This window comes from Falco punctatus, assembly GCF_963210335.1.
Source record: "Falco punctatus genome assembly, chromosome: 3".
NCBI lineage: Eukaryota > Metazoa > Chordata > Aves > Falconiformes > Falconidae > Falco > Falco punctatus.
Window position 1 is genome coordinate 48,446,332 of NC_137582.1, and position 16,720 is coordinate 48,463,051.

At 37.2% G+C, this 16,720-nt stretch overlaps 1 protein-coding gene across 2 annotated transcripts in view; it reads left to right on the plus strand.

Moving 5' to 3' along the window:
* The window catches only part of ATP6V1H (ATPase H+ transporting V1 subunit H), a 50,353-nt gene that overhangs the window by 14,447 nt on the left and 19,186 nt on the right, over positions 1 to 16,720 (plus strand). For both annotated transcript variants that reach the window (XM_080379435.1, XM_080379436.1), the window contains exons 5-11: positions 1,229 to 1,342; positions 4,239 to 4,343; positions 5,432 to 5,485; positions 8,368 to 8,465; positions 9,902 to 10,094; positions 13,389 to 13,567; positions 14,353 to 14,478. In XM_080379435.1, coding sequence (XP_080235561.1) covers positions 1,229 to 1,342; positions 4,239 to 4,343; positions 5,432 to 5,485; positions 8,368 to 8,465; positions 9,902 to 10,094; positions 13,389 to 13,567; positions 14,353 to 14,478 — 869 coding nt within the window. The remainder of the gene's footprint in view (positions 1 to 1,228; positions 1,343 to 4,238; positions 4,344 to 5,431; positions 5,486 to 8,367; positions 8,466 to 9,901; positions 10,095 to 13,388; positions 13,568 to 14,352; positions 14,479 to 16,720) is intronic.

Here is a 16,720-nt window from a genome sequence, read left to right on the forward strand (position 1 = left end):
CATGTGTTGCAGTAACTTTGATACTTTCAGTGAAGAGTTGGTTGGAACTCTGATGCTTAGTAAGATACCAGTGTTTGGATCATGGGTACATTGAGGTCATCTTGTGCTTCGTGGATCATATTCCAACAAGCAGGCTTGCCTTAGCTGATTCTTGGTCCATAGAGTTAATAATAGGGTGCAGAATTGAAGGAGGAAAGCCCTTCAGCTATGGCAGTCTGAAAATTAAATTAATTGGGTAGTAGAGCCTGAAGTACTGTTCTTATGCGAGTTTCCCAATTACAGCATTTCAGACAGTTTTGCCTTCCTTGGTAGGAGTTGTAAATGTGGTTGTAATAGCTTGACTTCAATGAGGAGACATCTCTTTAGAATGAAAGCTTACTATCAGGCAGGCTAGAAAATATATGGAAATGTTGAGGAAAAGCAAGAATCCAGGTATTTGATTTTCTGGAAGACTGTCTATATTCTGGGCTATTAGGAAATAGCAGAGCTCCTCTTTCTCCTTCAGGTTTGCATGGGCTTTTCTCTGGTCTGCTTTAAGGAGAACCACAATAACTGCTTTTCACAGTGGTTGTTAGGTGAAATGCTTGAAGAAACTGTGCATGGTGCCCAGGTGCAGCTACTTGTGGTTCAGCCTAGAAGCCCTGGAGAACAGACTTCTGGTGACTGTGTCCTCTTGTAGGTATGCAAGTTGTCTGAGGTAACAGCAGAATCAGTTACAGCCTCATCTGGGAAAGAAGAGCTTGCTTCCCATTGAGGGTAATGGAGAGGCAGGAGTAGCTTCTGTTGTAGCATATGCAGCCAAGTTGAACAACAGGCTTTTGTGTGGAAGTAGCAGTATGTGGAAAACTTTGGATGGACTTTATTCAAGCATATTTGATTGGGTGAAGGGTAGGGGAAATGGCAGTATTTAACTTGTCTCTCGTTGCTCTCATTCTGCTTGCTTGATCAAAAGGATACATCCATTTTTACTCTAGCAGGTATTGGAGTGCTGAGATATGACTAGGATTTCAAAATTTGTTCCCCCACTCCACATCTCTAACCTGTTGAGTTATTGGAGTGCTGAAATGAACTGTATCCGCAAGTAACTGTCAAACCGAAAAATTTAAGGGCTGTTACAAGCCAGGATACACTGTGATAATGTATGCCAATATAATAAGGAGCAAATAACTGCTCTATGTTGAATGCTTTTACAGGTCTCTCATCTTTTCCCCTCTCCCAATTTTTACAGGAAAATCATCAGCGTGTTTGTATCTTCTTTGATTATGCAAAACGTGGTAAAAACACTGCATGGTCCTATTTTCTGCCTATGTTGAATCGACAAGACCTTTTCACTGTGCATATGGTAAGTTTTAAATGAACCTGTCTCTGAGGATGGCAGAGAAAAATGCTGATTTTATTTTTCTTTAGGATTTTGGAGTTTGAAGGTAAACTATTGCCTGGACTGGAAGGTTTTCCTCTTGCAGTCTAGATGAGTCATTCTTAATACAGGCTTCACTTCGACCACATTTTAGAAAGAAGTTACATTGTTTATTGATGTGGTTTTTTTTCTGGGAGATTGTAAAGATTTTAAAGGCTCAGAAAAGGAAGGATTTCAGAATTACTTAAGCACAGTAAGACGTAACTAGAAAAATAACTTATGTCACAATGCCAGTCAATGTACCTCATGCTGTACAAATAGTAGAATTTTTCTCATCTTGTGAAAGGGAAATATCTTTACCTTGCTGAACCTTATTCTCTCGTATGCACAAGTTACTGTAATGCCACTTGAAACCTACGTATAACAGCAAGCATACTGGGGAAGAAGTAATGTCTGCTGTTGTGGTGGGTTGACCGTGGCTGACAGGAAAGCTCTCGCCCAGTTGCTTGCACAGTCCCTTGCAGCAGGTCTAAGGAGAGAATCAGTATGGCAGAAAACTCATGGATGAAGATAAAGACAGTTTAATAAATCAAGGGGAAAAAAGGAAGTGGGGGTGGAACCTAGCACAAATCCAACAAAAAGAAGTGATGCTAAAGCAGCACGCAACACCATCAGACTAATGCCCAGCCAGTGTATCTCTTTGGTCAGTTGTCTCAGCCTCTTGGGTCCCCACCCCCAGCCTACTCACTGAAGCGTACAGTGAGAAGTCCTTGATACTGTGCAAGCACTGCTCAGCAACAGCTAAAACTTTGGTATGTTATCAGTGCTGTTTTGGTCACCAGTCTAAACCACAGTATCATATGGCCTGCTATGAAGAAAGTCCATCTCAGCCAAACACAATAGAACCATGTGTGTTGTGTGGTATCTGCTGTGCTTTGAGCCACAGGGTGCTCTTGGTGTATATGGAGTAACTTTTCTGGAATTCCTAGTATTCTTCTGTCATTTGTGGTGAGAACTGGCCATTTCATCTCAGCAGTTTTTTTCCTTGTGGGTGAAAGATATGGTTGCATTACTGTAAATTCCTAATGAAGACCATAGTTTCCACCCATAAAACTTGTATTATGGCTTGAGGAGGAAGAAAACTGCATAGCTGTGAATTGATCTTCACTGCATATCTTTATTGGCATGGTGTGGTTGAATCAAATCAGTGGCTCAAACTACAAAACCACATACCTGGTCTGCATTATGCTGTGGTGGCAGTACTGGCACAAAGAGTTCCAGGCAAGTCATGATGTTTGCCCTTAGATGTGGCCAGTGCAACTGTTTGAGGCTGTGCTACAACTTGAACAGTGAGCTGGCCTGTTTTCAAGAAAAATGTCAGGCTTGAATTTTGTTTATTTATTTATTTTTAATCTGACTGATTCACTGCATGGCCATGGAATCAGTTTACTTGGTGCAGCTGAAGGAGGAAGCTGGAGTTTTTTGGCTGTGGTGTGTGGGTTTTTTTTTTCTTCTGTTTTTCTTCTTTTTTTTTTTTTTTTGTTTGGCATTGCTGCTGAAGATCCATCTTGCAAAAGTTATGCAGATATTATTTTCTTCAGGTACTGCAAAAATACACAAATTATTTTATAAATCACACAGAACCTCACATGATGTGAATCCACTTTAAAACACTGTTTGCTCTTTATGCCTTTTAGTACTTTTAGTGCATACTTTTTATAAGCACGTGAATGTTTTCAAAAGAGAATTCTAGGTTTGTGTTGTTTTTTGTTGGTTTTCCTTTTTTTCCTCCTTACTGTGCTCACTGGAAGACTTTTGATGGCACATTGTTGCATCTGCATAGACAGATAAAAATATTGTCCTCTGTGTCCAGGCTCAAATTCTGCTAGGCATAAATGGTCTCTCGTTCAGGGGCCAGGTAGCTAGAAATGGCAGCACGGTAAGCTAGAGATCTACTCTCTCATTTTTTAAAGCTGAAAGGATTTCTTAGGGTTACTTGGCTGCATTTAGAAGTGGATTTGACGCATTTCAGTGTAGAGTTTGTTCCAGATTCTCACTGTTTCCCTCTAGGAATCAGTGGTGGTGGTGCCACACCTCTGAATGCAGTATAGTGGAAAGGTGCCTGGAATACTCACTGCATCACAGAGCATTATGCAGGCAAACAAACCCCTGCTTCAGTAGTTTCTTGGTTAGACTGCCTCTTTATATATAAAGCTGGTTCAAATGTTTCTGCGAATAAGCTGTAGGCTGCAATCTAGAGTTACTTCAAGCATAATTTGGAAAGGCTGGCATAGAAATACAGCATTGTTCTGTGCCATCATGGAAATTGTTAATATGACTGCTTTTAGTCCTCAACTTCATTCTAAAGTTCTGCCTTCACTTCTACTCTTCTTTTTATGGCCTTGCAACCTCTCTCTTCTTGAAGATGACTTGCTTCAGTTTAAGTCCAAGAAAACTTTAATACTTTGCAGTCATTTGTGTTGGCATATGCTGTAGTTGCTTAAAGTAAGCCTGCTCGTGTATGTGTTAGGCCATTAAGCATCTTGCTGTTACTGGATTTCTGACTGTAATGGTGTCCTCCAGCAGTAGCCCATTGATAGCTCCCCTCCACCTCGTTCGGTGTTCTGTGTCGATGCCTTGCAAACTTAATCAGCTACAGCTATCTGGTAATGTTGTGGAAATATACCACTTACCAGGAGGCAGAAACAGCAGAAAGCTGAAGAAACAAAATTACTAGACATGAAGAGTCCCTTACATTGAAAACAGGTAGATTTATGTAAGGGGCCATCTTCTTCATAAACTTGGTTTCCAGAGCTTATAGGACCTCTCACTGAATCCTGCAATTGTGTTTGAAAAATCTGTTTGTTGCATTCTTTTCCAGGCAGCAAGAATTATTGCCAAACTGGCTGCTTGGGGCAGGGAACTTATGGAAGGCAGTGACTTGAATTACTATTTCAACTGGATTAAAACTCAGCTCAGTTCACAGGTGAAAAGCTACTTCTGTTTAAACATTACATTGACTTTGGAAACTTTTTTCAAGAATTTGAATATATAGATGTACAAACAAGGAATACGTTCTTGGTTTTCTTTTTCTAAAATGAAATTTTGCTGTGTCATTTTTAAAGCTAAGTATCCTTTAAGTTAAAAACTATGGGTTTGAATAGTGGTTTATATTTTCTACTCTAGTCCTTGAAATGCAAGTTAAAAATAGAAGTAAGAATTTTTACCTTTTCTATTGGGTTAACATTGATTTTTCTTTTGGATGCAGAAAATGTATAATGAGGATTTTTTTGTCTCCCTGTATTGTTTCTCAGCTTTTTGCTGGGAAGAAAAATCACATGGCAACAGGAAGTGAATATCAAACCTTTTTTCCAGTTTACTGTAGTACTGTTGTACTTTAGCAAAAGCTAAAAGCTTTTTAGCCCTGTTGATTGAAATGAAATACTGACTTATTTGGACAGTATTTTTATGTTCTTAGCTCAGTATAAACTGCTTACTGCTGGTTTGTCCTTCAAAGATGAATCATTCTCCTTGGTATTAATTTTTGGAGATTCTTCCTTTAAGACTTGCAAAACCCCAGTGATTTGTCATTCTTTAAGGCAGTGTTGTAGCAGAAGTGGACTCTAGAGAGCTGAGAAACATTCAGTATGTTTAGTAATGGTGTATTTTTCATAGTTTTCCAAACTGGGTTTATTAAAAAGTTGTTTTATTTTTTCTCTGGAAGAAGAATCCTGAAGTTGGGAGTTCCTTCAGAAATATTCAAGAAAACAGTTTTCAAATTCTGAGATGAAGATGGATAAAAGTCTTGAGGAAATCCATACTTTAACAAAAATAAATTAAAACAATATACCAGGATCAGCTCCAAGCATATTCTTCTAGACATGATGGAGTGTGAGTGGGAAATAAATTATTATAATGTATTGAGCAGGAAAAGTATCTAGTAGGTTGTTAAACTTTTCTTTTTTTGATTAGAGAGATTGGAGAATTGAAAGAATCTTGGTAATAACTGTTCTGTAAGTGTGCAGGACAGCTCCGATTTTAAACTTTGGTGTTTTTTTTTTTTTTTTTTCCTAGAAACTACGTGGTACGGGGGGTTCTGTGGAAGCAGGAGCAGTCTCTACAAGTGATGTAAGTATATCTTTGAAATTTGTCAATTTGCTATTTTGGACAGGTGATAGCCACTCCTCTGATTAAAGTGCAGAGCTGTTCTGGTGTCAGTAATAGAAAGTACTTGGAATCAGAACTGTACAACAGAATGCCAGGTGATGGCGCCAAGAAACAAGTATTTTTAAAACACTGATTTCACAGAGAATGCTGGCAGTGTAATTATGTTTTTTACAAGTTGGTTTGGGTTGTTAAAATGTAGATGTATCTAGCGTTCTCGCTGTTTAAAACTCGAGAAGATTATGTGGAATTAATTTAATATTTGAACAATACTGTCTGTTTAGCGCTGAACTGTTGGACTTGTAGAAGAAACCTGAAACTAAGAAGCTTTTGGCTCTAGTGATACGCAGAATTTAGAAAGGGCATGTCGGATATTAGATCTGACATTGCCCCTCAGCTTCTGTAGTATGAAGCTGCAAGTGCTTTCAAAGCTGTAAGCTTTTCATATTTCATTAGCTTGAATTCAGGGGAAAATTAACTGTTCTTTTTGCATCAGTATTTATTTATACCAAATTTCATACAGCTATAGTGGCTGTTGAGCTTGGAGATGAACTGCAGCAGCACAGCAAACTCAGGTGATCATCGTAACTGAATTTTCTGGGTTTTTTTGTGGCACAGTGGGGCAGTTTATCATAGCTTTAGAATATGGAGTAGTATTCGGTTTGGTTTGTTCCTTTTGCAACTTGGAAATTTTCAGTTTCTCAGAAGACTTAAACATGAACCTGGAATTTGTTTTTCTTCTAAATGTACTCATTGCTTTAAAGCATAAGCTTCCTGTAGAGAAAAGCCTCTTAAATTACCATCTGAATGGAGTTTAAAATAGAAGAGATGAAAGGCTATTATGCATTGGCCATGGATAGGGAGTAAAATTACAGCCTGAGCCTAGAAGTTGAAGTATTTCAGTATTTCATGTGCAGTTCTGTGTGCCATACTGTTAGGTTTTGTTAGGCTGACAGCCCTCTGTCATATAGCCTTAAAAGAGTAAATAGTTGTACAGCACTCAACACCGCTCGTTACGGAGCTGTGAGCTCTTCTAACTTGCTTAGAAATCTGTACTCATTGTACTTCAGCACTGCATGGATGTACTGTACAACTGCAGGGTCCCAAAGCAGCAGAACTGATAGTGCAGATGTGTTCTAGGATAATTAAATTGGGTAAGTATTGTCTTGACTTTGTTAATGTTCTAATTTCAGATCTAGCTTGTGCAAGAATTCCAAGCAGGTCCTGACTAATTTATTTCAGAGTAAATTGGAGATGCAGTTGTAGGGTTTTACAGAGGAAACAAGGACTGGGATCAATTATGAAATTTCAGTTATAATAGTGTTGGAAGAGGATGCTTTTATGACTCTAAAAAGAAGACTCTAAGTTTGGTGGTACACAGTTTGGTGATGCAGTTGGATGATGTAAATTAATATGTTATTTGGGGTGGGAGGACTATCTTTGTGTTTATAGCTGTTGGTTTTTTTTTTTATTGGATGGTGCGTGAAAATGAATACCTACCCCAGGGAGATGAATGTTCTGTGTGATGATTTGGGCCTACATGTTCAGATTCAATTTTTACGTAAAGGTCTTAATCTCTGATGAGAGACACAGAATGAATTCATCTTTATTTTAAATTCTGTTTATTGTCACTTCTCTTTTTCCCTTATGAGGGATTGCCTAAGCTCTTCACTCCATTAGGTATTTGAAAGGTTTGACCTTGTATTATGTGAGTGATCTACCATAAGGTTTTTCAAGACACTTAGTAAAGAAAAAGGCTTATAGGGAAAAAATCCTAACACTTTATCAGCAGCATACCTGAGTATTAGGAAAGGTAATGCCAGAAGTTGAGCAAGAAGAGAGGAAATAAAAAAAGCAACTTCTGTTATACCTTGGGATCTTTCTGTTGCTGTAGTGGGCGGCATGATTTGTTGGCCAAAACACATTTTTGAACTGCACCCCATCTTATGTGTTACTATATGGAAAACAACATGCTTTTAGAGATGAAAAGCTGTTTAACGATTTTGTCTTTGTGACAGTACATATAGGAGGCTGAATGAAAATAGAATTCAGTGGTGCATCTCTCGGTGTTTTCCTGATGGGCAAGTTTTATTCTTTTCTTAGTGCAGTATACTGTGTTAAACTTGTAATGAAACAAAGAAAAAAATTTAAAATGCAAAGCTGAACTTTGAAGATAAGTTTGCATACTCATTTTTCTAATGTTATTTTATTGTATAAATGTACATCTCATTATAAGCATGGTACTTGCTATGTGGCACATGTGTAGGAACATAAACAATTGTAATGATAACACTGCTGTTTTGAGTTGGAGAACAGGAATGGGAAGAACCTGAACTCAAGATTCCTTTTTCCCACAGTGACCTCCTTCAAGCTTGGTAACCAGTTTGCTGATTGTATTTCCCAAATTTTGCTCGGTGGAATAACAATTGACTCTGTGGGTGAAAGGTCTCTGGCAGTATAATCAAATAGAAGTCAGCCTTGATTTATAGATAACAAAAGAAGGCATGTTCACATGGGCTATAAAAATCTGTTTTGTTTTTTTCAAATGGTATCACTTGCGTAATACTTCTTTCCTATTCAAAAATCTTCTCCACTTACATTTTTCTTCCCACCTTTTATTGCGAGATTTTTTTTTGGTTTTCTTTTTGTGTGCTTGTTGGTTTTTTTTTGTTCTGTTTGTTTTTTTAAGATGGGGATGTAAGGCATTGTAAGAGTGAGCCTGTTTAACTTGAAAGTGTCACTGAAGAAATGTGTGTTGAAATATGCCAGTAAGCCTCGTTTGGAAAACTGAACTTCAGCACTTACTGCCTAACTCTTGTAAGAAGTGATGTGTTCTTTTCACCCAGAGTTCCCAGTATGTACAATGTGTTGCCGGATGTCTGCAGCTGATGCTCAGGGTCAATGAATACCGCTTTGCGTGGGTAGAAGCAGATGGAGTAAATTGGTGAGCATTTATTTCAATTTATATGGATATGCTGGCAGTTACAATAGCATGTTCCATGGTGACCTCTTCTGGAATAGAACTCTCTTGCAAAAGACAGCTGCTCTGTTTGAGTACAAAACCTCTTTGTTTTCAAACATTACTACAGTCAAATAAACAAATGAAACTTGCAGATATAGGTACCAATGTTGAGGCTTAAACGCTGCTTTGTTCTTTAAGAACTGCTTAAATAAATATCTGAAGGGGAATATAGCTGTTTATCTTCAGCTGAAGATGCTCTGGTTTTTATTTAATAGAACAAATACTAACAAAATGAGTTTCTGCTAGTCTTCCTTGTCTTTCAGTTTGGAGTTGTTCAGTCTGAAAAAATTAGTGAAAGGAGAAACATGTTCTAGAACTAAGTTCAAAATTCCACACAGCCCACCCTGGCTTTAATTAGGTCATTCTTTAATCCATGTTATCTGTATGAATAGCTCTGCATGGGGCTAGGGTGTTGTCACTCATCTTATTTAAAAAATGCTAGTCTATAAATAGCTTTTCTGCCATGCATGTCTCTGTTGGGGATGGTGGCTATATGATTTGTACTTGTCAAAGTTGTCAGTGAAATGAAAGTTCAAAAGATGTTCGTGTGTGTCAAGATGACGGTATTGAAAAACAAACTTTTTCACCAAGGAATCTTTTTAATAAACTATGAAGGCATTGCAATAAGTCTGCATTTCAACAAGTTTGAATTTGTTTTAATTTTGATAGCAATGATCCTAAAAGTAGATATTTTTTTTCTTTTAAAATGGGTTAGCTGTTTTGGGATGGAATTACTTACTAAATTTTCAAAACTTCAGCTGAACAAAGCTGCTGCATGGTTTCTTCTTGGAGATCTTGGGATATTTCTTCTCCAGCAGTGTTTTGTGTATCTGCGATGTGTTACATCTATAAACTTTTTTCTGAAAACTTGCTTGTTAAATAATGACTCCCATTGCTCATTTCAGACACTTCTGTGGAAAGATACAGTTAGGGAAGCAAGTTCAATTTGTATATATTTTGTTGTGTCTTTTTGCTTCTCCTCTTTCTTTACTTTGAAGGAGTAGCAATGTCTGTTTCTCCTAGAAGAGCAAATAATGCGCTAAATATGCCAGTAGGGAAAGAGTCTTGGTGAATCTGAGTATGGTTACAGTAACATTTCAGTTCACATGGGAGAAGCTACTTTATGGCTGTAAGGCTAAGGAGAAAATAACTCTCTTTAAAAGACAACTTTCTGAACAAGCGGCTTGTATAACGATAAATACTTATGCAGGATACTCTGAAGCGTGTGTTGTGTATTCATAGTCAGCAGCTCTTTCCGATAAGTTCCTGTTAGTGTTCTTTTAATGTTTCAGGGTGGAGCAATGCAATCTATGCAGTCATTATGTAAAAATTAAATGTATGCTATGTTAATTTTTCAGTATCATGGGGGTCTTGAGCAATAAATGTGGCTTCCAGCTCCAGTATCAGATGATTTTCTGTGTGTGGCTGCTGGCGTTTAGTCCTCAAATGTGCGAATATCTCCGTCGGTATAATATTGTTCCAGTGCTGTCAGATATTCTTCAGGAATCTGTCAAAGAGAAAGTAACTAGAATCATCCTTGCAGCATTTCGGGTAAGTATCTGTTGATGGCAATCACACTGCGCTTCTCTCTCAAATTAGTAGGTCTCATCCTAGGTGCTGATCCACAGCTGTTTCTGCTATACTGTATCAATAAACTGGATTGAAAGCCTAATTATCTTTTTTTTTGTGAGCTGAGTTTTGCTACAGGCAATAGGTGTCTGCTGTTTGATGTTGTTTAAAAATAAGGTTGACTAAGAAAACCCCTATGTTAACACAGTCACTAATGATTTTCCTTCTTTAGTTCAAGATTCTTTTTTCTACTGGTACTAGTATAAAACGGTATAGTTAATAATACCTGATAAGTTTTACCTTATGAAACTTTAAATAAAAGGTACTATTTTGAACACATATACATTTGTCCAACTGACTGTCTTAGAAATTACTTTAATCTACCAGTCCAAAAATCTTTTCTTGATGGCTCTGTCAAGATGAATGAGAAAGAATACCCATGTAAGAGTGATGGTTGACTTGTGTCCGTGTTAGCTGAAAATCATTGGTCCTATTTAAAGTAATTTGGAATAACTGAGCATGGGGGCTTGATGTTTTCACTGTGAGAGTACCAGTTTTTGTTCATGGATGCTAAATGTGCATGTGCACATAGTTATATGTGCATGCTTGCTAAGTGTCTTGTATGTAATACAGGAATGCTGTAACAACTTGTAATCCTGTTCTAAAACAGGACTTGTATCCTGAGTAGATGCAGATCTTGGAAACTATTTGGTTTTGGCTGTTGTGTTCTAGTAGTAGCTGTTGGAAGCAAATTAGGATAGGGAGAGGGGAATTGCTGCTTACTGACTGCTGATGAGCGATAATGAGCTGTGTGAAGATGTTTACTCTGTGACTTAAATGGTCTCTCCAACCAAAAGCATCTGCCACTTGAAAAATTTCTGGATAAGGTAGGTCATAAGAATATGTTGTTTATCCTGTTGAAGGAGGTCAGTGGCGTGAGGTTCAGTAGGGCCTGTTCTTACAGTGCAGGCCTCTGTAGATGTTCCAGTGTACTTTAGGTTCTTAATGTTAGGATTAAGCAGGGATGTATAGCAAGACAGCTTGGGGAAGGGGCAAGGGGGGAAAGAAGGAAGTTGAGGAGCTTATATACAATTCTTCCAATTCTGAGGTTATAAAAGATAAGAAAAATAATTGCTAGTTCTTAGATTTAGTGTGTTTTGCAAGAGGAGACAAAAATGAAGCCAAGTTATTTCAATAAATAAAGCTAAGAAAGAATAAGATGGTTCTGTATAAAGCTCTGGGGAAATAAATGTGGCTGTTTTCTTTCTCCAACTTTAAAAACTAGTGTTGACATGAAAATGAGGTAATAAAATGGCAGCCAGGAAATAGAAGATTAGAAATTAGAAGTCAGACCTATTGAGTTCTGAAGCAAAATTAAAATAGGGCTACTTTGCCTCTGCTACCTTTTCCTGTGTGCAAGGCCAACAGTATCAGTTTATGGGGAAAAAAAAGTGAATTGCATAAAGGACTAGGCTTGAGGATTCTCCAGGTCATCCCTGCTGCCTGTGTATTACTGAAGGTGTGCCATGAGTCTTGACAACTTGCATACAACTTCTCTATTACTTGATTTCTCCTAATTTGACCTGTTTTACTTCTTTGACAAGTTAATTGCCTGAAGCGTGTAATGTAATTTTTTCCTGTAAAGCAACAGGTATTGGGTACTTCTGTCTAATTTTCATCAAATACGTAAAGAGAGAAAGTATTAATATTATTTTCTCCTCATTTGTCATACTTTTATTGTCTTTTATGTCAGTTTCCTACCTCTAACTCAAATTATACCTGAAGACTTTTTTTTAATCACTGAGTAGTTTACTGATCCGTTCTGTTTAGTCATGTATTCATGTTTTTAGTTCCATAACATATCCTTTCAATTTCACTGCAAAAGGCTTGAATATCTCACTATGGTATGAGATAGGGAGTAGTTTCCACATCTGCCTATAATTCTCCTAGTTTCCAAAGAATTCCTGGTTATCTACTTGCTCCTTGAGCTTGTTGAATTTTGTCTTTTAAGATTCAATATTAGTTCTTTTACTGTTGTTAGCACCTTTAAATAATTTAGCATTACTCACTGTAAATTACCTTTTACTTCGGTTCTCTTACTGAGATGGGTTTTTTTCCACCTTTAAAGCTAATTGTGTGTGGCCATTAAAAGCAGTAATATGAATTATTTTCAGTTTGCAAGTTTTAACTTTTATTTGCAGTGTTCTGTCTGACTAATAAGATGTCTGGTATCTTGGAAACCTTAAGTGTAACTGTTTTGTGACATGAATGGGAGTGCAGTCAAATTCCTTCTGTATGGATTCATTGCTTATTTCTGATAGATACTAAGGCTTATTTGTGTGAATACATGTTTATTAAAGACTTTCTCTTTTATATGGAATTCATGTTTTCAGCTTTATCAAAAAGTGCAGGTGGCTAGCATTGAACAACATAATTTGAAGCTGAATAAATTGAGTAGAATTGTTATGAATAAATGACATTGGAACTTGACTGTTACATTCTGTGCTTGTAATTCCAGTCTTACCAGTAAGCTTCTGTTTGAATAAAAACGTCTAGTTGGAATATTCCCAAATTCAAAAGAAGTTGATCTAATCCAGATGGTAACTCTTGAGTTGGGAAGATGACTTCAGGCTGTGTATTGCTGTGTGGGTTTTGGTTTTTTTTTTGTCTGTTTTATTTTAAAGGCTTTCCTGCTTTATGCTATTGCTGCACAGAAAGCTAAAATTATAATCCTGGATAAAAGCAGTTGTTTATGGCAGAGAATCTGGGATTTGGGTTATAAGACTGCCCTTTTTCTTTGAATAGTCATTGTAGTCAGCCTGATTTGATATGGAAAATTATCAAAGCAGGTGAATTAATACTTTCTAGTATTCGAGGTAGCATACCGTTTAGGAGGAAGAAAAGGTCTAAGTGACCTAAACTTAGGTGGTGGTTGTGCTTTTCAGCGCATATGCTTGTATTACTTCTACCTTGCAAGTCAGAGCCTTTTTTTTTTCTTTTTTTTAAAAAGTTCATCTGCTGCAGTGACTGATAGGAGTACTTGAATACTCCTCTAGTGTAGTAAGGTCAGTCCTAGGCAATTTATGCTACTAAATGTAGGTGTAAAGCTGCCACTGTGTTGTAGACTCATACTTTACTACTTTGAAAGATTATTTTGGGAAGTGGTCAATTTTGTCACTAAATTAAGAAGAGTCAGTAAGAATTTCTTAAAAATACCACTTTGTTTCAAAGTAGTCTGTTCTTAAAACAAAATAAATCGATTTTTTACTTCCCTAGAATTTGTTAGAGAAATCTACTGAGAGAGAAACTCGCCAAGAATATGCTCTTGCCATGATTCAATGTAAAGTTTTAAAGCAGCTAGAGAATTTGGATCAGCAGAAATATGATGATGAAGACATAAGTGAAGATATCAAGTTTCTACTGGACAAGCTCGGTGAGAGCGTGCAGGACCTTAGGTAAGATTTGCAGTGTGAAATTTTAAAAAAAGCTATTATACAAACATTGGTAAAAAGGCTAAATAATATACAGAGTCATAATACCTAAATGACAGTTGATAGGGTAGAGTGTACGGACATGCTAGTTGTATATAGGAGTTTAGTATTCTAAGTGAGTATTTACATGCTGAATAGAAAAGAAATCTTCACTTTCGGCTATGTGATCTTTGTAACTGAAAAACTGTTAAAGGACTTCAGAGGGATCTGGTAGGAGTTCTAGTCTCTAAGTTTGAAGACTACCTGATTAGAATATTTTGCTGTCCAGATTAAGTCAAGTTTTTGCTAGTGTTTACCTAGTTCTTGGTCTTGTGCATAAATTGAACTGCATGTTATAGTTCGTGTCCAAGATTTAATTGGATGAAAGGCAAGGACTGAGATCCTTGGTTGGGGAAATTTAAAACCTAGAAAACAGGCAAAATGACCAATTAAATGTCTTAATACTGTGGTTATGTGGCTTGGGTTTTCCCTCTCCCCCCCCCTCCCCCTTGGGAATTGTGTTTTTGGGTGGATGGAGGGGTATGTTTGAAAAAATATTTTTCTCTTGCCTTTCATGCCTTTCCTTATTTTTAAAGTGTTGAACTCTGAGTGAGAGAGGGAACACGTCTCATGCTCTGAAGAAATGTGACTTCCAAATGTGTCATAGTTGTGCTCCAGCTTTGTCTTGTTCAGGATAGGCTTTGGCACATGGTTCAAACTCTCTTTGTAGAAGCTTAGTCACTATTTCATTTAGGTCTTTTGTGTTGCAGCTCCTTTGATGAGTACAGTTCTGAGCTCAAGTCAGGAAGATTGGAATGGAGTCCTGTACACAAATCTGAGAAGTTTTGGCGGGAGAATGCTGTAAGGCTAAATGAGAAAAATTATGAACTACTCAAGTAAGTTTTCAAGCCTTGAATCACTTAATTTTTTAGTATTTTCTGTGTTTAAGTGAACTTATATCTAGTACAGGTTTTGCATTTCAACAGGGAATAACGTCTAGAATGAAAGCAAGTTAGAACATCTTGCTGTTTATGGAACGTATAGTCTTTACTCATGTATGGTTTGTTTTGTTCAAAAGCAGAATTGTGTATTTGGTTTTACTGGTCAAAATGTATTGATGATGATAGAAGGAATATCTTCAGCTTAACCTGCATGCAGATTTGTGCTATTGACTCTCCTCATGCTTTCACTTGGAAAAACAGCTGTACTAATTGATGTAATTAAGAATGTTTTTACTGTACCTTAGTCTGTTTTGTGTTATGTGGTGGTGGTGTTGATTGAAGTAATGAACTCCTGTCTTGAATACTTGGGGGTTGGATGTTGTGGTACTGTTCCATGGAAAATCTGACTTGCTGCGTTATGTTGCAGTCTGTCTTGTTTTTTCTTGGTACTGTGTCTGGTGTACGTAGATCATTAGATGAAGTGAAGCTGAAACTCATCTTCCATTTTGGAGTCAAGGACTTATTTGTTGACTTCTGAAAGTATATACTCAAAAGATGTTTAGGCTTTCAATAGTTTGTAGGAACTCTTAGTTGTTTAACTGTGTTGTCATTAACTGATAATATGTAGTGTTCTTCCTGTTCAATATTTGCCCATTAAGTGCCAGACCTAAGAGAAATCAGGAAGTTGAGTGTAGTATGTGAGATGTTAGTGGGTATGGCAAGAGCAAGCTAATCCTTAGCTTTATGTGCATTTCAGTCTGCCCTGAAACCTCACCAAAACAAGTCTGGTGAATTCCTTCCTGAGGGCATATTGCTACATTTGTAGTAAAAACTTAAGATGCTGCCAACTGAAACCTGAAAATCATGTTGGGGTTAAGTATTTCCTGTAGCAATTGCAGTGCTTTGCTGTATTCATCTCTCCTAGATCTGGGACTGTTGGTAAATTTATTATGCCTGTGCTACCTCAGAGACAGTGATCTACAATAGAAAAACACCCCCACCCTCTACAAAACAAAAAAAACAACCCCAAAACCATAATAACCAGGCCTCACCCCCTTCAATGTGGTGGGGAGATTCTTGCAGCTCAGAACGTTTCTTTTGCATTGTAAGGCATTTGACAGACAATCCTTTCATAGCTTCAAGCCACATCATTTTATTTTCCCCTATCTGTCAGCTTGCTTGTTTTCTAACTCTAAGCTTATTGTTAAGCATACTTTTTTTTTTTTTCTTTTCCCCTGCACGCCACCATTGTTAACTTCTGAAGCAAATAATGCTGGACTTGTATTTTGTTCAACAGTATTGTATGGATCTTCAGTGTCTTCTGATTAGTGTTATGATTCAAGTTTCTGCTCCTACTTATTGTCCAAATTAGGAGTTCTATTAAAATGAGAAGTGCTTCATGTATCACTTTCTGGCCTCTAGGGAGGCAGTGGCTGTGGTAATCTAATTTTACCAGAATGTTCTTTCTTTCATTCCAGTTGAATTTTTAACCTACCTACCTATTTCAACTTGTTACTAACTTTCTGTGATTAGAACATGTTTGTCATCTCACTAAGTGTAGATGAATCTTAACTTTCCAGTGATGTTTATGTTTAAACTTTTACCTTTTAAACTTATTATTAGTGCCTAATCTTTTATATCTGTGTCATTATTTTTACCCCTTCTCATTACTGGCTAGAGAACAGTGCTACTGATAGCTGTTTTCCACTAAAACTGATTAAACTACATAATTAAAAAATGCAGACAATATTAAGAGTTGAGAAACTGTTTTCTAATTCTCACAGCTCTGTATTTTGGTTCATGCTAACAAAATACCTTGTAATTGACTCCAATTTCATATATTAGTTATAGCTTTCATCATTTCAGTCTTTGAATTACAAACTCAAACTACTTTTTAGAACGCAACAGTTGGCTGAATGCATGATGTTTTGTGAGATAAAGCTGATGGTCTTGAACTGAAAGAAGTTCACAGATGCACAAACCAAAGAACTTGGTGTGCTGCTTTGTTCTCAACTGCTAGGAAGCCTTTTAATTTTTAAATAACTGTGTAACACTGTTCTGCATAAAATTCTGCCCTCCTTGTCCTTCTATCCTGTATTGAGCAAGACTACTGTTGTGAGGGGAGGAACAGAGTTGGGGAAATGCTGATGGATAGCAGGCTTGTCATACCCACCTTGTTGTGCCATGAGCGATGTGG